The sequence below is a fragment of the Coffea eugenioides genome, chromosome 11 (genome assembly GCF_003713205.1).
Source record: "Coffea eugenioides isolate CCC68of chromosome 11, Ceug_1.0, whole genome shotgun sequence".
Lineage (NCBI taxonomy): Eukaryota > Viridiplantae > Streptophyta > Magnoliopsida > Gentianales > Rubiaceae > Coffea > Coffea eugenioides.
The window spans coordinates 45,765,718-45,789,868 of record NC_040045.1 but is presented as its reverse complement, the minus strand read 5'-3'; the positions used below and the strand labels follow the sequence as shown (position 1 = coordinate 45,789,868).

Below are 24,151 nucleotides of genomic sequence, written 5' to 3'. Positions count from 1 at the left end.
GGGGGCCGAGAGCTTTTGGTGTTGGGGGGGGAGGGGAGGGAGGAGGAGAAAGGAGGGAAAAAGGAAGAGGCAAGAGGAAGGGAAGGGGGAAGGTAGGGGCGACAGCATCGAGAATAGTGGCGGCGAATTCCAACGGTGGATGGAAGAGGACAGAGGTGACAGGTTATTTATTTATTTGCATTTGAGAGTTAAGAATTGTTAACCATTTTTAAGAGTTTATTATTGTAATATTGTATTTAAAAAACTTATTATGAAAAAATAACCAATTTATATAGACCTCTAATATCATCCACCACACTTCAGATACAAAAGTATGCACGATTCTTTTCATTGGTAAGTATTCCTATCAGATTTCTGTCTATACAAGCTTTACTGGGCTGGCTATATCCTGCCAATGGATTCCGAACCTAATAACCACACCAGCCACCCTACAATAAATGCTAAGCTGCTGCTAAAAAGGTGAAAATGAAGTAGGACAAATTAAAGAAATTGCTGCTGCAAAAACTTTAAAGAAACTCCTAATCTGTACAGCAACTAAAAAACTGGCATAGCTCAAGTACTACAATACAGGAAGTATCAATCTTCTATCCGCTGAATCTCACCCATCATTATGCGATTGCTTGTGACCTTGAATCCAAGTAAGGCAGGATCAATTTGTCTACCTTTCTTCCCCTTCTTTTTGTTGCTACGAGAGCCCTGCATTCCATCAACTGAGTCAGAAGCAGCAATCCCCGCAGCACTAACATCTTGAGGAGCTGGCTTTTTAGCGCTGCTCTTGAGCATGTCACTAAATGACGTCTCTGAAACATCAGCATCACCTAATGATGCAGTGCGTCGAAATCGCACATCTTTTTTGCCAGAAGTCAGCATATCAGAGACTTGGTTTCCTGCATCACGTCTTCCTCCTATCAAAGATTTTGGCAAAAATGAGAATATAAAGTACTAGTCAGAAAATAGCCCAGCATTTCATGAATCCTTCTACCAAATCTTCCCTGCTCAGCTTCTATTTTAGGAAATAACGAGAAGCAGACTTAAATAAGAACTCCAGCTGATGCTCGCATTATACGAAAAGCTTTAGCCCTACATTTCAAAGATCATTTGTACCTTGATACTAACCTGCCTTTTCTCTCACACGATTTAAGCTTTAGCCCTACACAATTTAAGTTGGGGGTTGGGGAAGGGGCACTGTTGCATTGGTGTCTGAATCACATATATAAGCTGCCAACATGAGTGAACTTATAACCCTAAAGCTAGCCTATCTTTCACCGAAAGCAAAAAATGGTAATATGCTGTGCATAACAATCCAAATATAAATTTTAGCAGCATAGAAACCTCTGAACCACATAAACTAAATGCAGAAACAAAAAGTTACACAAAAGCCTCAAGATAATACCTTCAGCAGGTATAGAAATTGGAGGATTTTTTCCTCTGATTGCTGCATCTGAATTCAGCTCAACTAACCCATCCTGAGCAGATGATGCCCGTGGGACTGGAGGACGTTTCAGCAAAATATTTTCTGGCATTTTTGATGCAGCAGATGGGGCCCTGCCAAATATATTAAAGTAAAACGTGTATGGAGTCCCACAACAAGAAGAACGAAGACAACACAAACAATGACATGGATAACTGTAGCAGTAGGCGTGTTGCAAAATTACAATTGCTTGATGGACCAGCAACAGGGGCAGATCAACAGTATTTTTCGAGGAAAATAACACGCCTATTCCTTCTCTTAAAAAGAGAATTAAGATCTTCTAAGAACTTATTTCCTTTGGCAAAGGAACGACTGGGGAGACAACAGAAGCAATTACATTCCCCACAAAGACCACGACACTATTTGTTTCCAACATAATAAACGCTGCAAAAAAACACAAATATTTTAGTTATAAATTCTTGGCATGATTCAACTTTTTGTACTTTTCACTGCCCAATAGCATACCAGCACTTAAGTGGTATCTCAATATCTGTTGTCAAACCAATTGACAGGAATATCAACTTGCAAAAATATCAAATCCATGCAACTTCAGTTTTGGGGTTCCAATGCCAAGGTGATCTTTTAATTAAGCCACTGTAATATAAAAACGAGTTCAAGTCCAGTTCAACAAAACCCGTTCTGAATCTAATCCAGCCACCAAGTGGCAGAACAGGCCAGGTCCAATAGAAAATCAGCTACAATCCTTCACCAGAAATGGATTTTCTCCTAGCTCACTAACTTTAGCTTAAATGCACTCTTCTATATTCAGGAAGCTCTCTTTTCAATAACCTAACCTTCAGCAATCAGTACCAGTCTCATAGGTTAATCAAGTGTATCTTCCTTGAGATTATACCTCAAGTAGCCAACCAGCAGAAATCAAGAAGAAAACTACTTTAATTACTATTTGCAAGGCGGGAAAAAAATTCCAATAATCATATACAGTGTAAAAGGGCATCTTCCTTTAAGGTATCTGAGTCTCTGCACTGGAGCAGAGAAGTATTTCCACCTGTAACTCCCCAGAACATGCAAAGATAAACTACAAGTTCTAGATATTTCATTTCAGTATAGCACAACCAGTACCCAAATTGTCCTTACCGATCCTTAGCAAGATCATCTGCAAATGAATCAAGTAGTCCAATCTTCTCCCCACAAAAGCCTGCATTACCTCCTGGAACCAATCCAGAGTCATGGTATGATAGTGCAAAAAACTAGGCAGAAGGGAAATTGGTAGACAGATTACCTGAACTGCTAAAAGAAGAATGCCTGCTAAGAATATTCACAGGCAATTCCCCTCCGTCCAAAGCAGCATTTTTCACTGGTTCAACAATGTCTTCTCGAACCTCTGAAGCAGGCCCCTGCACAAGACCGCCCATGCTGATAAGCACTCACATTTCTCATTAGATTATTCGAGTCATTGCAAAGATCAATTGCATATCATGTAGGGATCGTGAAAAATAACCTGAGAGGGGCCATTGACACCTGAAAAGAAGGCTTCTTCTTCAAGCAATGCTCCGGAGTTGGACCTGAAAGCTGATCTTTCAACAGTTTCCACCGTACTAGCCACCTCATCAGCTACACGGGCCTGCGGTGGCCCACCTGAATTCAGGCTGTAAGATCCCACAGCAAACGATTGATTCAAATTTGCTTCTTGATCTGAAAGAAGATTAAATGAATGATTTGAGGAGATAGTTCCAGAATATGGACCAGAAGGTCTTTTCTCAGTGGACATTCCACTGATCAAATCTAGTGGCTCAGCTGACTGATGACTTGATTTCTGGTGAAGAAGTTCCATGAGTAAACGCTTCGAGCTGTCATCACTTGCACCAGCTGACATCCATAAACTTGGATCTTCTGAAGTCCTTTTGACTTCTGAGTCCCTTTTTTGCCTCTCACTATTACTATGCAGTTGTTGCAGTCGTGTATCAACCCACTCATTTGGCAACTGACCATTGCTCTCAGACCAGTGGCCCTCCATTATATCTGAATTTGAGGCATGAAACTGGCTGGGAACCATTGGGCGTTGAGATGGATGAGAATATACACTGGATGAAAAACCCCCCATTTGACCACTAAGCTGCAGTCGCGCGTTCAATTCCTGCATATCTAAACCTTGATTACGAGCTATAGAACTCATAACGTCCAAATTTGCTCCTGCAGCACCAACAGGTAATGACATCGAGCGTTCAAATGGTAAAGGGCCGGGCTCAAAATGCCCTGGCTGGAGTCTATCTTGTAATGAAAGATTCCGATCGAGATGACTGAGATGCTCCTCAGGAGATGGAATTTGTTGCTGTTGAAAAAAATCTAGCTGTCCAAATCCAGCAGCACCACCCCGATGAGAATTTGCAGGATTTCTAAGGAATTGACTGCTTTCGTCAACAGACCACGAAGAACCAACTTGTCTGTCATCTTCCATATCCAATCGCTGCCTTAATCCCATTGGCAGTTGCCTTCCATGTAACTGCTCCTGATGAAGCATCTGATGCTCCAATGGATGCATTTGCCCATGTTTTGCACGTGATAAAAGCTCCAATAAATCACTTGGATGCACTTGAGGAGGCACCTGGCCGAATTTTGCCTGAAAAAGATGCTCAAAGGATGGTTCTGGGTGCCTAGGAGGAAGATGGGAACGCTGTTGGAGTTCATTCAAAATTTGCTGCTTTAATAAGACCTGTTCCAGAGCATTACTCGTTCTAATAGCATCATTGCGTGATTGAGCGCGAATAGAATCACGCATTTGACTCTGCATCATTTGTTCGACAAGCAGCTGTCGAGCATGAGCCTGTTGTTGCTCTTTTAATAGCATTTGATGGTGAAGCTGCTGCTGCTGCTGCTGCTGTTGCTGAAGCTGCAGCAATCTTTGCTGCTGTTGTTGGATAGCCACAAAGTGTTCCAGATCTAGCTGGCCTGCCAACTGCTGATTCAACGAGTTCTGATGTTGCCCTCTTTCAAGCATTGCTTCATCCAAGTGGGCATTATGAGATGGTAAACTATGCTGCTCAGAGAATTGTGGAAAATGTTGGGGTAGTATTTTCTCTGAAACATCAAAGCGGTTGGATTCATGGTCCATGCGAGAAAAATGCTGAGCATCCATTGTATCTTGATATAAGTTTGGTTCAGTAAGTGTATTTCTGCGACGAAAATCAGGCCATGTCTCAGCAGCACGAGTTGATTCAGCCAGTGCACCAAATGCAGCAACCCTCCCAGACAGGGGGTTTACAGCGTGCTCCTGATTACCTGAATTGAAAGAAATATTTGACATCTGCTCATTCCTTGTATGGGCACCCTCTAGCTCAGACCACAGCAACCCAAGAGGATGCAGCTTATTATTTTGCTTTGGAATGCCAGCCTCCGTCAACTCAGTTGGAAAAGCAGGGTTAACGATATTTGAAGAATCACCAGAGGCCCTACGAGTCTTCCCAATAGGATTTCCACCACTATCAGGTCTTCCTGGAAAAACTATTTCTACAAAAGAAAAAATATCAACGTGGTTAGATCCATTTTCAATCTAATAAGCATATAAAACTACTCATTAAAAATTTCACAACCTTCATCCTGAGTCACAAAATTTTGGAAATCTTGACCCTCTAAATGCGATTGGTGCTCAATATTTTTCAAGTTTACATGGTGTGAGGAGATGCCATCAAGATGAGACAATGGCCAGATTGGATCATCTAATGCAGTAGGACTAATGACATCCGCAATTGGAGCAGAAGCAAGTACACTACCATCGAACTTCACCCCCATAGCTGTAGATACTTCTAAATTGGAATTCAAACCTGTGCTGGAAGCATGTTCATGGCTTGCTTTAAGATGAGGCATAACATCACCTAATTCAAAAAAAGGTGAATCTTCAGGAGCATCAGCCAATCGTACTGGCAAGTCTGTTCCAAAAAACCCTTGTTCAAACCATGAGATAATGTCAACTCCAAGAAATGGGCCTTGAATTTCTCCTTGAGGATCACAGTAGTACAAACTTAACTCCTCTGGCGGGACACCCTTCTCCAAATAATTTTCCCCAATTCTACTTCCCAAGCTTTGTAAATTTCCATCCCAATACTGGTCTGAAGATGGCAAACTAAACAGAGAGTTTGGCTCATTTGGGAGCTTGTCACTGACATCAAATGCTCCACGCAGTCTTGTAACATCTAAACCAGGATTTCGGGTTATAACAGAATCCATACCTCTGATTTCCAAAGCTTCAAACTGAGCATTAGTAATAGTATCTGAATTGCTACCAATGTTGATCTTCTCTAGGCTTGATCTTACTTCATCAATATTTGTCCCCAAAAAAGCCTCAGAAATGTGCTTTTCTTGGTGATTGATCTCTCTCTCTGAAACCAAGTAGATGTAGTTTCTATTAGAGGTTGTCAAAAAAGAGCACTCAACAAAGAACATTTAAACCAACAACTCACCTTCCAACAAGCTCCTTGTAGGACCATTATTATACAAGTTGCTCTGAATTCTCAACTCGTGGATTTTATCATTTGACATGGCAGGTAAAGTATCTACAATTTCTTCAGAAATATCTGATGAGAGGACAACCTGCTTCTGATTGCTGGTTTCCAGATCTGCCACTTCTACAGGAAAACATGAGCAAAATTAAGAGTTAGAGCAACAACCAAAACAACTTTAAATGCAGGCAAACCAGCATGCAACCTCTATGTCTTAAAAGATGCTAAGCTTGGTACCTGCAATGTTATCAGTTGATCTGCCCTTTCTAAATGAACTGTATGACACTCCACTACTGGTAATTTTGCCCGTCGATATATCATTAAGGATAGCCTGTTAGGACAGGAAATTAAAATAAGACGCAAATTAAGCTCAAGTTTCAAGAAAATAGAAATTCTAGCATAAAATTAATCACAAAACAACATTCTCACATGTAAGGCTAATCAAAATAAAAGAAAATATTTACTTCCTCAATTCAACAGATTACCTCCTCATCTAAACCAGGAACCACAAAAGCTAAAGGTTCAGCGCAATTCACTTGTGTAATTGAGGGTACTTCCTCCATCTGGTCAGGCATGTTACAAAAGGATGAACCTAACTTTTGCCTACGGTAAATATCAAGGAGCTTCCCCCTTGGATATAAAAATGCACCAGTTAAGGGGTATGGTTTCCCAGGGACACTTTCAGTAGATGTTGGTCTTCCAACTGCTGCACTACCTCGTCCACGTCCCAGGGTGAACCCCACATTTGAACCCTCTGCTCGCCCTTTCTCTAGTCCAAATCCGGGGGCAGCACGATAAGAGCCTGGCCCACCAGGATTTCCTTCCATTCTATGCCGTGGCCTCCACTTATCACGAGAATCCGTGTCACGTTCTGAAACAGAACGACTAACCACAGAGGACTGATTCTCATTGTGGGCATCTTCCCTATCCACATCTGCCTTTTTTTCTGGTCGAGCCTCTTTTTCTTTGTCATCAGGACCCCACCTGTTAGACCACTTGTTATCACGTCTTGGCTCATGCCCAGCATTGCGATTACTAGCATCATGCCATCTGTCAGTTGCAGGCAAAGTTCTATTTTCAGTTGTTTCTCTTCCGGAAGCATTGTCAGCTCGACGATCCGTCTTTCTACGGTCTCTTCTGCCAAGCAAGCCAGTTTCCCTTTCTTCTTCACGCCAACGCCGACCACTCTCAGTCTCTGTAGTAATTCTTCTCCAATCTTTTCTTTCTTCAGCTGCATCTGCACGCCAACCCTCCTTCTGATTTGAATCAGCAGAACTTCCAAGAGACAGAGAACTAGGTCCACGAGCTTCCTGTTATGTGCATGAGAATTTATAAACAGAAATGCATAATACTTAAACGGATGAATCCAGGAAGAAGAAACTCGCAACATGTGCGGGACTTGAATCTAGTTTCTCAGGGTTTCCAGAGGATCCACAAAATTATAAACTTAAAAACATATTTAAGCAAGACCTCAACTATCACTTGAAAACAGATAAGGATGAACAGTGATGATCAGAAAATCTAAAAATATTTCTAAAACAAATGTCAAAAACAAAACTAAGACCATATTCAAAAAATAAAATTCTATTCAGGATCATTTTCCTTGAACTGTTACAAACAAAATTCAATAGCTGTTAACATCCCAAAAAGAATGTAATCTGTCCATAAACACAAGCATGAGAGAAAGCATACAATAGCATGTCATTCAAAATAAGTAGAAGCATCACATATGCGAGAAAAAGAGTCCCCATAGATCCCTCAAAGCAGTATGGCAAGATTTTCAGCAATTTTCAATGATCATGCCATGTAGCAGAAAATCAATTTTGCAAGTATGGTCAGGTTCATTCCATAATTTTCAGCCAAAAATGCAAGTATGTACAAAGCCAAAAAAGATATCACCAATTTTTAGATGCCCAGAGAAGGGAATGACCTGGTAAACAGATGTACAAAGCCAAAAATGATACGTGGCACGGTAAATGCCAAATATCCAAGAATGCATTCAAACAAAACAAATTGTACAGGTTCTTGATGAGTTCCCACAAATAAAAAAAAAAAAAAAAGGATTCAGTATGTAGAAACCAGAATTTCAACTTGGATCAATAATCAAATAATAGATGAAAACCAGCTTTGACAACATAACTGCAAAGTTGCTTCATCAAAGTTGTAATTAAGCACTTATTCACATTAAAAGCTGATTACAGCACCAAATTAACAGGTTTTGTTTTTAGACTGACGGAAAGTAAATATACGAACAGATGCAGTTAAGGATCTTTTAGTACAGTTCACAGGAGAAACAAATGTAAACTTCCCTTAAAAAAAAACAGAAACTTACCATTTTAGCCTCACTCGGTTTAGCATAAAGCCATTGCGGAGACAGGGGAATGCTTTCCGAAGGGGCTTGATCTGTTACAAAGTCCAGTCAGAAAGACTACACTACCATGCAGTGACAATACAGGAAAGATACTGACCAATCTAATTAAGGTTCTCCAATGGGAATTCGGAGAGGAATGACTAGCATCTAAAGAGCAAGTAAGCCACGCAGAAATCTAAATAAAAAACAAGTATATTACCCTTTGACTCATCGAGCGATCCCATCATCACTTTTTCCTCGTCATTTCCTGCAGAAGACGACAATATTAATTCGCTATATCAATATTCATTTCTATTCAATTCATAACAATGTCTCTTTACACCACGCATATGTCCAAATCAAAAGTTTGACATCCTAGGTCAAATGTCGAAAGATCAAGCAACATGAATTTTAGGCTCGAAAAAATCACCAGCTCTGATCAAACAGAACACACAGAATCCCTGAGAGAAACTGACAAAGCACCAATTCAATTTCTTAAAGAAAGGAGGAGAAAAGAAAACTGAAAGTTGAGTCTCTTTTTCCGAAAATACAATCCAATTCTATCATAAATGGAGAATGAAGAGTTAAAATATAAAGACAAATGCTAACGTCTTTACGAATTAGAATAACAACAGAACTCTGCATTTAACAAAAATACGTTGCTGTAGGCTAATACAAAGAGGACAGGATATTTCAGACAAAAAAATAGAGTTTCTAATCGAAGGGTCTACCTGTACAATAATAAACACAAGGTTCCAAAGGGAACAACATAGGAATTCAAAGAGTTAGAAGAGATCTCTCGTTCCTTCCCCTGACTTCACTAATACTTAGACCAAGAAAAATCAACACGAGCAATGACCTCAAAAATATTGATTAATAGTACTCTCAACCAAACGCACTGATCTGAAACCCTAAGAATTACAGTTAAAGTCAAATTAAAGGATAAAAGAAGAAGTCAGATCAATAAACCCTAACTTAACGCGAACCGCAAATTAGGCATATCCGAAAGGATTAATGATCGAAGGCGTACAGAATTAAACAACATTGAGTTAAAAAGAAGAAGAGTACCTTTTGGAGTCCAAGACTGATCGGACGGCTTGGATGAGAGGAGATCGTCAGGGAGATCGAGCTTGCTTTCAGCCATGGAACGGTAAATGAGTCACCCAACTTCAATGACAAGATCGAAATCACAAGCTCAGCCAAAAGAATCAAAAGCGCTCAGCGAGCACCGGATGCAGATAGCTAAATAAGAGAGATTAAGAAGAGATTGAAAGAGATAGAAGTGAATCGCTGGGGAAAAACCAGAAAGATATAGAGAGAGAGAGGGGGGGGAGGGAGAGAGGGAGTGCGTGTGTGTGAGAGAGAGGGAGAGAGAGCTTAGAGTGAATGGCGATTAGAGAGACAAACAGTTGAACAGTTCGCAGAGAGCTACGATTTTGAGAGAGAGACAGTTCGCTGGCTTAGAGAGAGAGAGAGAAATGAGAAAGAATGGTGAATGGGGAAGAAAAGGGTGAGGGGCAAGGGTTTGGGTGGTCAGAACAGCTAAATCAACTAATCAGCCTCTGCTTTTAATTGTTTGTTTTCAAAATAAAGGAAAACAGATTTTTAATTGCTGTTGTGTATGAACATTTTTTTTAAAATTTATTATTGCCACCAAAACACGTTCAATTTTCCTCAATTAAAGGATAAAAAATTTTCATCAACAACAATGTACTCTGCGACCGATCAGACACACAATTTTTCTTTCTTTCTTTTTCTCTTTTTTTTTTTTCTCTTTGTTTGCATGACTCCGGTAAATAAATCATTCCAACGAATCTTTTTTTTTTTGGAGGTAAGATTCTTTCTTACTAATTGGATACTATATTATATAGCTTTGTTTGGATTCTAGATTTTTTTTTTTTTTTAGAAAAATTACTGTAGCGATTTAATATATCTGAGGTAAAAAAATAATTAAAAAATATATTATCGTAAAAACGTAGCGATTTTTTTTGCTGCTTTCCAAACAAAGCAAATTATTTTCCTCACTATTGAAGAACAAAGAACAGGCGAGTGATTTGACCAATAAAACGGTAACCTAAACGTGTCTAGGTTGTTGTACCACAGTAAAAGCAAGTGCAATGCAAAATATTTCAACAACATAGAAATACACAGCCATAATAAGATTAAGGGTTGAAGTATTAAGATGATGCAGTGAAAATGAGTTGAAGTTGAATACCAAATCAGCAAGTGTAGTGTAGGCTGATGAGACTACTGTTACTGATGATATATGTTTTGATGATCTTCCTCCTCAGTGTAAAACATCAGCATCATCTTTGAATTCGGACGAAGATTATTAATTTATTAGCAGAACAATAATAATTTATGGTAGGTGTTTCTAACAATTTGCTATACACATTTTGTCAAAAATACAAAAGAAAAAAAAATGTTTAATTTGCTATACGCATGCGTGTTTGTTTTGAATTGCAAAAGGGAGTGCTGCATGACCGCTGAGATGTAAATGCGCGAATCTTATCCACTGTGGCGAACTACGTCGCCATGCATTTTTAATTTAACTCCCACACAGAAGAAGCATTTGCTGCTTCAGATGACTTGCAGAAATTGAAAAAGCTCCTTCGACCAAGGGCAAGGAGCAGCATCATCATCATCAAGTTGACCTTGCTATCAAGCAGAGGCTATAGTTAGTTAAAGTTGCCAATCTTCTTGATTTCGTCGTCTGGCTTCGGAACCACTTTGGAACTCTTCATCAACCAATGCCATCTTGTTATTGATTGAACCCGCATTTCTTCTGGTACTTAAACAGTGAGGAGCACCCACACCAACTCATTTAGTCATTTAGCATTTGCTTGCAATCTGGTATTTGAAAAATAACAACAGCAAGTTGGTTTTGCAAGAACGAACCACTCCGCTACTTTTGAAGGCCAATCTGCTTACACCTCAAAGCAAAGCAGTGAAGCATATCCTATCTGAGCTTTTTTTAAATAGTAGATACAACTTGTTTACATCAACACCTTCAGTCAGAACACAAAAAACAGAGGCAAAAGAACACAGAAAAAGAAAAAAGAAAATCGAACGCATGCCAGGCTGCTGCTAGGCAGAATTCCTCTTTTTCTTCCTCTTGATTTTGTCACAAACAAAGGCCTTCTCCAGCTGCTCCACCCGATGACTTAATGTATTCAGTATCCGCGTCTGCACTTCGTTCCTCTCATAAAGTTGAGTCATCAACTTCATCATTTTCTCATTCTCCTCCATCATCCTCTCTAGCAATCCCCCTGTTCCTCTTTTATCATCTACTCTGGAATTTCCTCCTCCATTATCCTCTTCTCCTCCAATGCCAACCTCCATTTGACTCGCCTCCACGCTTTCTCCACACATTCACTGAAAGCAGGAGTCTTTTCACGCATGTCTTCGACTTCCCCATCATTCTCCATCACTGAATCAAAAACTTGGGCCTCCTTGTCCTCCGTCAGTGATTCGACAACTCGCGCCTCTGAGCTACCCTTGTTTTCAACAATGTCAAGAAGCGTGACTTCGTCAAGACAGGCCTCCCCGTCCACCTTCATTTTCGGATCAATTCCAAACTCCTCCGCATCCTCGACACAGTCCTTGGCCTTCATCTCTGAATCAGCTCTAACGTCATCTCCTCTGTCAACGCCTTGAGCAGATCCATTGTTCTCAAAATCAACAACATCAGAACTTTGAGGAACTTGAACCACAGAAAAATGAACTTTTTGAACCGAATTTCCTACAGCACCATCAGCTAAATCTTGAATCTCAGGAGGTCGACCCTCAGAATTACTAGAATTTGCACCAGCAGCAGCTACATGTTGAATCACGAGGGCCTGATCTCGTGCTTGATGATCCTTCTCCTCCTTAGCTAAGGTATCGGGTTCAGGTTGAATTCGATCTATATCAGCTGATGCAGCAGTAGCAGCAACGGCATCCACTCTTTCTTGCAGGGCAATTACCTTCCTAATCACGGCCTTCCTAAGATTCCTGACCCCGGAATCCACGGAGAGAACTGAATCCAACACGAAAAGTAGCGCCATTAACATCTCGTTCACCTTCAGCCTCTCCTTTCCATCCTTCTTCATCAACGCCACCTCGTCGCTCCACCAAATCCTGGCTTTAATCTCATCCACTTCTTTCTTAATTGCCATAATCTTCCTCACATTTTTTTCTCGTCAGAAACCCCCTGAAGATCTTCTGAATTATTGATGCTGGCTTGAAGCGGTCCGGGGCGGATTCTGACCTGACAAAGTGGACTGGTATCTGAACCACCTTAGGGGTCATCCTGGTTGCCGTTTTCACCTCCTCAGGGCGGACTGGGATCCCTCTGGCCTTCAATGGCCAATGGCCTTCAAGTCCTGAAACGCTCTTTTAAGTCCTGAAACGCTCAATGGCCTTCAATTTCACTTTTAAGTCCTGAAACGCTCAATGGCCTTCAAGTTTAACAAGCCTACTAGGAGGTTAGATTGCTGGTTAATAGCAGTTAGTTTTATGAATTTACCAGTGATTTCCATTTGGAAATGATTAACTGAATAGCTAGTCGTAATAGCACTGTGTTTTCTTAAATTACTACGCATATTTTTCCATTTTACTTCTATATGTTATTGGAAGTCAACTAATAACTTGCACTTTTTACCTCATTACCAATGATTCCATATTTTTTTACTAGCTACTTTTTAAGCTAGATTGGATTTTACTAATCAATAAGTTTTCATTTTTTTTCACGTCATTCACAACTTTACGTTTTTATTAGTAATACGAAATTGGATCTATCTAAAAGGTGTTTATTGAACGTTCATGTAGTTCAGGTTTGTTTTTTTTTTTTTTTTTTATGTATAAAAAAAAAGTAAGGTTAATTGGGGAGAATATATAATGCGCGGGAGGATAACAATTATTAGTGCTTGCATTCACATGATAGGTTAAGTATAATTTAGATGTTTTTAAAAACCTATGAAATTTTCAAAAGTTATTTTATAAGTTGACTTCACTTCTTTGGATTTAGAATGAATAATTCATTTCAAACGGTAATGTCAATTAAATTCTCATACAAAAGCGATCCCGGTTGACTTTTGATCCTAGTATTTTTTTTTTCTTTTCTCCATTAAAATGAGACATCAATTTTTACAAGGGGAAAGTTTCAAAGTTAATCCAAGGGTGCCATGATTACTCGAGTACCCAAGGATTGGATTTCTGAGATGTTGTTAATAATTCTTTGTATCTTTAATTTGGCCACTATTAAGTATTAACTAAGGTAGTGATAAAAGCTTGTGATTGGGTTGAATTATCAATTATTAGCAAGTTGAGCTGCTTCTTTTTCTTAAACCCCAATTATTAGAGATGAAATGACTGATAGCTTCCTCGTTCTCTGGAGTACGAGTTATTTTAACAAACTTATAATTTGGCGGAGACGGTTAACCCAGTAAATCAGTAACTCTCTCTCAAGGATCCAGAGTCCGCATCTCTTTTTCTTTCATGCCCCTTGCAGATTTCAAGAGACCGTCAAGCGGGCATTTCTTGCAGCTGACTCTACGGAAACATTCAGGGGCAAGGGCAGTTACAAGATGGTCATTCTACTTGGTACGGTGATGCCTGCCCTCTTCATTAGCTCAACAGAAGCATGCTTGGCCATTGAAATGACGTCACTCTGCACATTAAAGAAATTAAATTCCACTTCAAGGCTATGTTTTATCCAGGTAGAATTCTCAATGTTCAGCATACCATTTAACCAAACATGATAAGCTTTAAACAGCCAAACAATCACAAAGGAAAATGAAGGAGCAGCGCTTTGTCAAATACCTCATCCACCTTAAGTATTTTGCGATCCTTCATGATCCACTCTCCATTGCACATAACGGACTGGATATTCTCAGATCGCATGCAATATACAAGGCTGGAAATGCTGCATAGGATTGAAAAGAGACCAACTTGCGTCATTTCATTAATGTGCTGGTACAAAGAAAGAAAAAGGTTAATAATACAAAACTATTTCAGCATGGTTCCGCAGGGAAATCTGAGGAAGGTAAAAAGACTCGCTTTCCTGATAAATATTTATTCATCCCAGTAACCAGGACTACCAAGTGCCCATTGAAAATGCATCCATATTGCAAAAGTGTGCTATTTCCTTTCCTCAAGTCCCCTTTCCCCTCTTTGCAAGAACAACTTTAGCCACATCACTATATTCATTTAACCTCATTCTCTACTCTCTGCGGCAATGCTGAGACAAACGTTGGTAAACAAATTTAATAAACAACTCCAGGCTCCTGATACCTCAGATCAGCATGATCGTCAAAGCTCAATTGATAAGATGGGCAACTCTTCTTAATATTTACAATTGAGTGAAACATCTCTACGTAAAATTAACAAGGTCATTTTGATCTAGCAACCAAACATTTCAGGCAGCCAAAGGCAATTTTGCTAGAATTAAAAACTGACAGAGATATTTTGTACACAAAGGTTTCTTACACTATAAAACATACTTCTGTAATGCATGACAGCAGGAAGATTTACTAGAATCTACATTATAAAAAAATTGACTATATTATCTAAGGCGTACTACAATGGTACATACCAGTCATGAAGAGGTACCATGGACCAAGAGGAAGGATTGATCACAATCATGTCAGCCTGCCAAGTAATGGGAAAAAAACAAGAATGATTGAAAATTAAAAGTAGAGAGAAGATCAACAAAAATGAAGGGAAAAGAAAAGCAGTGACTAATAACAGGTGATCAGTACCACCAAATATAGCTTATTTCAAGCTACATCTCAATAATATTACAAAATATTGAAGTTTTCTAATAACATTGTATGCAGGAAGTGATAGCATAGCAACAGTTCTTTCTGCATTTATTTCCAGTATACTAGAAAGAAACCAAATTACACTGATATTCCCTTGTCAAATCACATGTTATAACTTAAAACTAAAAATGAGTATAAAGAAATAACTTGTTGCCGTGCAACGTTATCTGAGAAAAGGATGTGAGCTTCTAATCCACTGATCACATATATGCCCATTAGTAAGACGAGATCAAACCTTCTTTCCAACCTCAAGTGACCCAATTTCTTTGTGCCAGAGAATTGATTTTGCGCCATTGCTTGTCACCATTCTGAGAATTATTTCAGCAGGAAGAGCAGTAGGATCAGTAGTTCCTTTATAAAAGACTTCTCGTCCTTTGTTGATTAGAGAAGCTAGGTACATCTCATCAACTGCACTCCAGTAAAGGGTGATGTTATACATAGAATATGAGTTCAGTTATGCTGACCCTGAAAAAAGATGAGTAATTATGGCACACGTTTATTATTGCTTTGTCAGCAAGCCAGTCATTACTCACTAACATGCACAACAAAAGAGTATTCGTTTCTCTTGCATTTCCAGCAATACTTCTTTGTTTTGTAAACCTTAATTTGGTGCATCAGCAGAAGGACAGGAAACTTTTCACTTTGTATGTTATCAGTTGTTCAATGAAATTCATTCTCATGTCTTTCCTTTCTATCTCTAACTTGAGAATTTAAAGGACATTCAAGTTTCAATTCATAATAGCACCTAGTAGAAATTTTGTAAGCAGTGATAAAAATCTGAGTTAGAGATACTCATAGTAATCTAACAAGAAGGAAGTTGTTGTTTGACAAAAGAAATTTGCTATAATCAAAATGATTAGAGGAGGAGGAAAAAAACAAAGAAAAAGAAAAGAAGAGAGTAGCATAAACTCTCTTTAAATGATATAATAGTAGCATAATTCTGTTGATAATGCAGAAATTACCAATACTCATCCTGTTATTTGATGGTGCACCATCTGTTCCCAAGGACACACATACTCCAGCATCAAGCATTTCCCTTATGGGTGCAAATCCAAGCATGCGCATTGCAGCAGCAGGACAATGTGACACTTTAACACTGGCCTTTGATAGGGAAGAAATCTGAAAAAAAAAAATGGAAATTACCTACCCGACAAGATTAATTAAGAAGGAATGCAAATGTTTGTAGATCTAGAGGCTCACAATCATTACAATATGATAATTGAAGTAGTGGACAGCCATAATATTTCTTGATGAAAGAAGCCAACAACAATGTCAAAAACCATTCGTAAGAGCAAATAATAATGAACATCAAAACAAACACACGTGCCAACCATAGGAATAGGAAGCATACAATGTCTCAAATGGTCATTTCAGGAAAAACGAGTATTTGCATCCCTGTGTCATAGAAGGAGAGAAAAAAGAAAGAAGACAAAAAGGAAATACTGAAAAAACATTTAATCCTATCTATATTGCCCCAACCACCTGAAGTTATGAAGCATCCTCACAAACCCTGCTATAGTCAAAGGCCTACCCATACCAACAAGAGAAAGCTGGAGAGGGAAATTTTGACTGCAGATCACCCTTCAATAAAAGTAGTAAATGACCTTATACTGACAAGACAGTGAAGGATGACCAACTTATTTTCAAGAAGAGCAAATGAAACTGTCCACACTTATTACCTCGCCTGGGTTTACCCAAACAGTATGAGCTGCCAGCAAATTATCTTCCAGGAACTTGATTTTTTCAAGATATGCAACTGTCCCATGATCAACCCCACGATTGTTTGCCACGTATTGGTTCTCGTAGGGTATCTCTGCAACATGCTAGATACAAAATGGTGAACCCTTATTTGTCAAAACTCCACATGCTGTAAAATTTACAAACAGGTCACAAATTGTAGTAATTTCCAAGATGAGAGACCTGTTGTCGAGAATAGTCAAAACTAAAACGACACTATGATGTTTCATGTATGTCAGATCCCATCTTAGGTTTATTCCTAGTCCCTCACTCCTATTTTTCCTCTCTTTCTTATTTTGTCTTATTTGACTAATATGACAAGAATTATCTTCACACTGTCCCAAGATGGTTAATTTGTGGTCTTTATGTTTGCATAGATATGTACGAAACTGAACCTGGATAATACACAATTCAATGAAGCTACCTGATAATAGTAGACATGCCTCGCCATACTTCTGGTTTTGTCTATTTTGCAGTTTTTTAAATTATATTCATAAAAACAGCAAGTTTGGGCTTAAATGGTGTATCCCAAGACTCAGCAAAGTGGAAGCAAAATTTGCTAGCAATCACTCTGAGCTAGAAAAGATGAACTTAAAATTGTTTAAAAGTTTTTCTCCAAAAAAAAAAAAAAAACTTGTCAACTAATTAAACTGGTTTACTCATTATCATCCATAGAAAGTGGGTATCTAAGGCTATTTACTGCACACACCTCAACATCACTTTTTGCAGGAAATATGTCCCGTAAAGCGTAGAACATAAAAAGCATACTATATGGTAACAGAATCTTCCTCTTGCAAACTGCCTTTCAAGCACTTTGACAGTTTCCAGGACACTGAGATCTTATATCTCCCTTTCGTTCAGCTATGCTAACCACAGAATATGAAAGAACCTCAATTGGCAGGTGAATTCATGGAGAGAGAGAGAGAGGACAGACCATATGGATTCCAGTTTGAAGTTCTTTAGCTGTGTCTCTTGTTTGTGTAAGTAATAGATCAGTGGCATTCATGATCTGCCTTATTCCAAGCCATATTCTGATGCGTCCATCTGCAGTATTATGGTGCTTCTTATACAATTCTTTTTGAGACTGTATCCTTAAATAAAAGAGAGAGCTTTAGACCAATGCAATGGATGAATGGCAATCAGGAACTACACAAAAAAAAAAAAAGACAAACAATTGGTGAGTGATGGCGGAAAAGAGGAACACGTCTACTGGTGGTGTTCAGAAACTGAATGAACTAGATTCAAAATATCAGAAGTCGTATATGAACGCCCCTCCCAGGCAACTAACCACAACCAAGGAAGCAACAAAACTAAATGCAAAAAGTACCAGATTGCTAAAATGTGGAACATACGGATTTCAAAACTTCTACTACAAGTTCATATGAATTCAGTTAACTTGCTGCGATAATGTACAGGAGTTTGAACTTTCAAATCAGCTTGGTGTGATAAGAAACCAATAAAAGTGGTTCAGTCCTCTCTTTCCTACTGATCTTGTAGTGTTCTTACTTGGACTGAAGCTATTTAAAAGCTAACAATTTTAAGCAATTGAAGCATAAACAAACAAATCTCTAAAAGCAACCAGTAGCAAAAGATTACCGGAAGTCGTAAAGCAATTAGCAAGTAGAAATAGGTAGTAATGTAGGCAACCTGAATACAGTGTTGAGTGGTCCGATTGGCCCAAGCCATCGGCAAACCCTCGCCACAATCCATAATTGATTCCGTCAAGCAAGCCCGCAATCCCAGCAGTTCCACTGCTCTAGCCATCTCAGATACATGCTGCCCTCCCGCCTCAGCGAAGCACGTCACCTTTTTTCCCCCCACCCCAACAAAATAAATAAATAAATAAATAAGAACTGGTGGTACAGTAGCGCATACGAAGTTGAAGAACAAGTTTAAATTCAAGAAATGAAAAAGGAATAGTAGTTAGCGGAGATGGTCCTGATACTGACCCCGGAGTGAATAAGTTCAATTCCGCAGAGTAAAGTAGAGATGTAAGAATCGTGGGGAGTCATATTGGACTCATAGGGCCAAATACAGTTGTGTAGCCAGGTGAGCAAAGGGACGTCATCGGCAATTCCTCTGGCCAGCTGCTGAGATGTGTGTACGTGGGTGTTTATGAAGCCAGGTAGAAGGAATTGGCCCTGGAGGTCCAGGAGCTGCGACGAGGGGAGAGAAGAAAATTGAGCCAGGATTTGAGGGGAGTGGCCGATGGCTATGATGGTATTGTGTTCGATTACGATTGCTCCGTCACGGAAAACTCGACTCTGAGGATCCATGGTGACGATCAATGCATTGTGGAGTGTGAGTAGCCTGCTGCTGCTGCTGCTGCTGCTGGTATCTGACTTGGACTCGCCGCCACCGCCCGCCGTTTCCATCACAAAAGCGTCCAAGTGTTCGTCTTGGACTTCCTCTTTTGAAGTTTGATCACTCCCAGACTCTATCGTTTCAATTTGATCCCCCCGCTGACTTCACTAATGTACGTAGACTAGAGTAGCGTATGTTTCCCGTCTCTTTTTTTTGGGTGGAAATAGGGATTAAACATTAATAAAATAAAGTTTCGTCCTATCTATTACCGTGCAAAAGAGATAGTGGAAGGAAAACAAATCCCTTTCAAGTCCTCATCATAGACAAAAGCAAGTTCTTGAGGACAATTAGTAAAAGTTACAAAGTTGGATTATAATCTGCCTCCCATTCTTGCGAGTGTGTCTGCGCATCTGTTCGCCTCTCGGTATATGTGGGATATCTTAACATGCCGCAACTGCGAAAGGAGGAATCTGCAGTCCGAAATGATAGAGTTCAAATGATGATTAGGATTGGTAGCAGATTTTATCAAAGTAACAATTGTTTTGCAGTCAACTTCAACTTCTAGTTGAGAAATATTTAAGGAAAGGGCTAGTTCTAGTTCATCATGGATACCCTAACACTCCACCAACATGTTGGTTGAAGAGTCTAAATTTCTGCAGTATCCTTTAATCGAGCTTCTAGAGACGTCTCTGATTAAACCTCCAGATCCAATAGGACCTGGATTTCCTAAAGCTGATCCGTCTGTGTTGAGCTTGAACCAATGAAGGATTGGGGGAATCCATCTGATAAGAATTTGGGATTTTTTGCGAGGGGGTCAAGTGGTGTGTTTACCCGGTAACAAACGGTACCCGTCGGTTCGAGCCGATTTTCCTTAAATCGCGTATACTAGGATTTTAACTTATAATTCACTAACTTATTATTATTACTTCTAATCACACACTTAATATCATCTAAAACTCACTCTTAATCACAAAATTTAGTGCACATATCTCACCGAGTGAGCACACGGTCAAAATATGCAAAAAGTCCTAATTTACCCGAACGAAGAACCTAAAGGAAAAACCCTTGATTCTATGGTGGATTGTAATTACTTACTTGAAAGTTGACGGAGTGTCAACTATTACTTGATCAAGTTCTGGTGATGCAATGGGAATTTGGCTCCTGAGAGCCATCCGTATCCTTATACTTTGGAATGATTAGTACTTATCGTGTTATTGTTTCGTTTTTAAAAGAAACCTTTGCACTCGCTCATTTTGACATTTACTACTTGAAGTGTTATTGCTCACTTTTATGAACTTTTCATGCTCATTACTTTGCTACGTGATACTTGCACGTTTAAATAATTGTCAACTTGCTATTTGGAATCTCACTGGATTTTTAGCTCATTCCACGTCATTTGTTTTCCTTACAGGGGGTACGAGCGAGGCGTGAGACGTGTACAGACTAGCATAGTCTAGTTGTTTTGAATTTTGAATTTGTACTCACGCTAGTACCCGACTAGGGTTGATTGTACTCGAATTGTAAACACTTTGAAGTATCTTGGTGCGTAGAAACTTTGTATCTGGATTTGAGCATCAATGTATATATTAAGTTGAAATGGGTGTGTTATTTATTTTCTATGGATGTACGTTATTTTTCTTGAGCTATGAGTGACCTGACGAGAGCTGGACAGGCGATCCGCCGAACCCTTTGGTTGGCCTTAGGGGAAGGTGGGACTGTCACAGGGATGGTTAGATTTTGGGCCAAGGGAGTGGAATTCAATAGCCAACTTAATGCTGGTTTTTGTTGGTGGATGTTGTGGTTTGTTGGGCTCAAAAATCTTCTTATTCCTAGAGTGCCCCAAGAAATATTGTAGTAAGGGGAGGGCGTGGAAATTTTACATCCTTCCCTAAGCCAGATATGAGAAGGAATGAGTATAGTAGATAGGTAATAGTTGGGATTGAGTTCCATCCAAACAGATTGGGCGTGGACACATTTTACGCAATACGTGATTAATATCCTCTACCTGTCCTGGGCAGAAAGGGCAGATATTGTCAGGAATGATGTTTCTGTTGTGAACGAGATGCCTTGTAGCAAGTGTATCTTGTGAAGCTAACCAGAGGAAAAGTTTGGTTTGATGAGGCGTGTGAGTAGTCCAAATCCAAGTGAAAGATTGGTTTTCCCGTCTATTTCGTTTGGCAAGTGAATTTTTTGGATGTTTATTTAAAACTTTACTGTAACTTACTGTAGATGTTTTTTAAAAAATTTTTGAATTGTGTTTTTTTTTTTGAAATATTTTGAAGTGTATAGTTTAAAAATTTTGAAAAGTTTTTTGAGGTTACTGTAACTAAAATTTTTAAAAAACTTGTAGCAGACAAACTTGGTAAAAAACTTGTCTTCCAAACAAGGCCAAATTTGGCTCTCTCCATAGTTGAAAAAAATTCTAGCATAACATCTAATAAATCCTCACGGTACGAGCATACGCGCAACAAGAAGTCTTTTATTTTTTATTTTCCAAAAAAAAAAGAAAAAAAGATCTGGAAAGACAGGAACAGTCCCAATAAATGGGTACGCCAAAGCCAGGCTTGGTGGGATTGGTATGTTATTGGTCCTGGTACGCAGTCGTGTTTTGTACATTACCGGTGCTGGACTAAATTACCTACTAGTGGTTTAATCTTCTTCTAGCTAATTTACATTGCAAAATATCTGCAAGTTAAAATTCACTGACTATTCCCAGCTTCCTTTCCTATTCAGCCAGTTAACGTAGAAATAGTTATAATTGTAGCGGGCCGGGGACCAGCAGCGTCGTCCGGAAGCAAATTGATTCTTTTTTTTTTTTTTGGTCGACACAGGGGTGTCCGGGTCAATCCTTACGGGGCCCGACTAATCCCCCGTGGCCCGGGCCGGAAGCAAATTGATTCATTTGACCAGAATTGATATCTCACAAAAAGTTGTGTATGAGAGTTGCGTTAACGAGCAATCTATAAGAAATCCTGTATATTAATATGACCTAAGGTTTTGAAAGTTTCCCTCAACATATAGTTTCGTGGAAAAAAAAAGACTCATCCCTTTTTTCTATTAGCTTTTCTTCTCCATGCTTCAATTTTTTCAATATCTACCGTTGATAAGAGACGAGACATAAAAATTAGTTAATGAAAACCCATTAAAACAAAAGTCCCAGGCAAACGGCAAAAAATAGAATGAAAAAATAAACAAATTTTTAAGAAAAGGGCTTTTTTTTTAATTTTTAAAAAAAAGGAGAGGAAGAGGAGGGGAATAAATGTAAAAACCGAGGTACCTCACTTCCCATCTCAGCGGACAAAACCCGGTACTTAAAAAGAAGGTGGGGAATTGTTTTATTTGTGGTGTTTTCTGTTATTGCTAGATATGAACGGGGTACATTAAATTATTTATTAAGATAGCCGGAAGCACCTATCATATCAAACTCAAGATTAAGAAAGATTTGTATAGATATTAACGAGGTAAATATGTTTCAAACCTCATAAAAAAGAGCTCTTTGTGACGACCCATTGGGTATAGGACCAAAAGGGCAGCTCTAAAATCTCCCCTAAACCATGATCACTCAAGAGGAACTAAAGTAACTAACGACAATAATACCTAAAGATACAAAAATTTCCTGAACAAAATATCTTCCTCAGTTGATTTCTAGAAATTTAAGAACAACGTGCGACGTAAATCAGCAATAGCATTTACTTCCACGGGAACATTTAGAGGCCAACTATAGACTCACACAACACATGTGGTTGGAAGTAAAAAGGCCGGAGAAAATAGCAAATTCAACTCTTGGGACGTGAACCAAGTGAGGATTCAAGGCCAGTACCTTGGACAAATGAAACAAAGGCAAATTAACAAACATCTAACGTGCACGCACCTGTAGCATCTGATCACAAAAATCGTGTTTGCATATGAAAACTTATGATGAAAATTGAGAGTGGGAAAATTGTACTATAAAAGTGTAATCAACTAACAGAAGAAAGTAGATTTCCCGTGGCCTCTTTTAATTTGATGAAATTGCTAGAAGAAATATTGGTAACAGTTACACAGCACTAAAAAGAACAAAAGCACTGCTAATTTAATAGTAGCGGTACACAACCGAAACATGCAACGGCAAAAGCCTGGCGTCAATATCCGAAGACCTACTGTTAGAAATAAATAAAAACAACCCATGCGGCGTGCTAATCAAAAGAGTCTTCAGCCATCTCATCCATGCTGAAATCGTACAAGGCGCTAGATTAAAGGATTAAGATTTGGACAAATCTTCCAATCCAGCCAAATTAAAAGCAGTAGTATAAAAACATGGATGAATCTCAGAATTAAACTATGAACAAAGCTCAATCGATATGAAAGTTTTGAACTTTATCAGCATACCAACGTAAGCTAATTTAATGGAGACTGAGAGAGAGAGCATACATTACATTACGCGGTAACTTACAAGTCTGCTGTTGGACCATAAATCCCACCAACTAATGCGACAAACAAAATCGAGAATGTTAATTTATTTATTAGCAAGTGTCTTTTGCGTTTGTCTGATCGATCTGCATGTATGGCCGTCGGTTCTTTGTCCATTATCTGGGCAAAGGGCAGGCTAACTTCTCGAGAATCTACGCATTCTTTATTGCAATTTGCACTGCAGGCGTCATTTGACAGGCACCCTCAGAAAAGAATAACAACGAGATGATTTGTACAGGGAATGATGCCGATGATGATGATGCTGTCTCGTGGGCTAATCTCAATCATAGACACATTCTTTATTTGTTTAATGTCGTAATCCTGTACACAATTGTTTTTTGGTCCCTGATTGTGATTGCACAACTAAATAACATGCGTTCTGGGGACTTGAGATTTATCTCTACAAAACATGATTTGCTTCCCTGGAAAAATAGTTATTTTAAAAAAATAAAAATAAAAACCAGAAGAAGAAAATTAGCGCGGCCAATTGGAGATGAAGTTCAAGTAAGGTTATGAGATGCTCGATCGAAATAACTATTAATCCTCAAAGAATTTTGTGTTGCTTCCGCATGACAAACGATAA

At 39.0% G+C, this 24,151-nt stretch overlaps 3 protein-coding genes across 4 annotated transcripts; all 3 read right to left on the bottom strand.

Moving 5' to 3' along the window:
• Positions 1-298: 298 nt before the first annotated feature.
• On the bottom strand, positions 299-9,759 carry LOC113751357. 2 transcript variants are annotated; one of them, XM_027295337.1, is made up of 12 exons: positions 9,344-9,759; positions 8,496-8,543; positions 8,258-8,328; positions 6,411-7,235; positions 6,163-6,256; positions 5,887-6,051; positions 5,020-5,805; positions 2,931-4,936; positions 2,712-2,826; positions 2,567-2,639; positions 1,394-1,545; positions 299-905 (listed from the first exon to the last, which is right to left on the bottom strand). In XM_027295337.1, the coding sequence occupies exons 1-12, from the start codon at positions 9,417-9,419 to the stop codon at positions 577-579; spliced, it is 4,740 nt and encodes a 1,579-aa protein (XP_027151138.1). In that variant the 5' UTR covers positions 9,420-9,759; the 3' UTR covers positions 299-576. The 2 variants fall into 2 exon arrangements, with proteins under 2 accessions (XP_027151138.1, XP_027151139.1); XM_027295338.1 differs by having other exon boundaries at positions 2,567-2,627.
• Positions 9,760-11,562: 1,803 nt separating this feature from the next.
• Positions 11,563-12,432, bottom strand: LOC113752716. The gene has a single exon (XM_027296793.1). It carries the CDS (start codon positions 12,430-12,432, stop codon positions 11,563-11,565), a length of 870 nt encoding a protein of 289 aa, XP_027152594.1.
• A 1,226-nt stretch (positions 12,433-13,658) lies between these two features.
• On the bottom strand, positions 13,659-19,282 carry LOC113754534 (5-methylthioadenosine/S-adenosylhomocysteine deaminase-like). Its single transcript, XM_027298981.1, has 9 exons — positions 18,765-19,282; positions 18,463-18,621; positions 17,750-17,899; positions 16,758-16,901; positions 16,041-16,197; positions 15,314-15,486; positions 14,850-14,905; positions 14,078-14,180; positions 13,659-13,925 (listed from the first exon to the last, which is right to left on the bottom strand). Exons 1-9 carry the CDS (start codon positions 19,188-19,190, stop codon positions 13,836-13,838), a joined length of 1,458 nt encoding a protein of 485 aa, XP_027154782.1. The 5' UTR covers positions 19,191-19,282; the 3' UTR covers positions 13,659-13,835.
• Between the last annotated feature and the right edge of the window lie 4,869 nt (positions 19,283-24,151).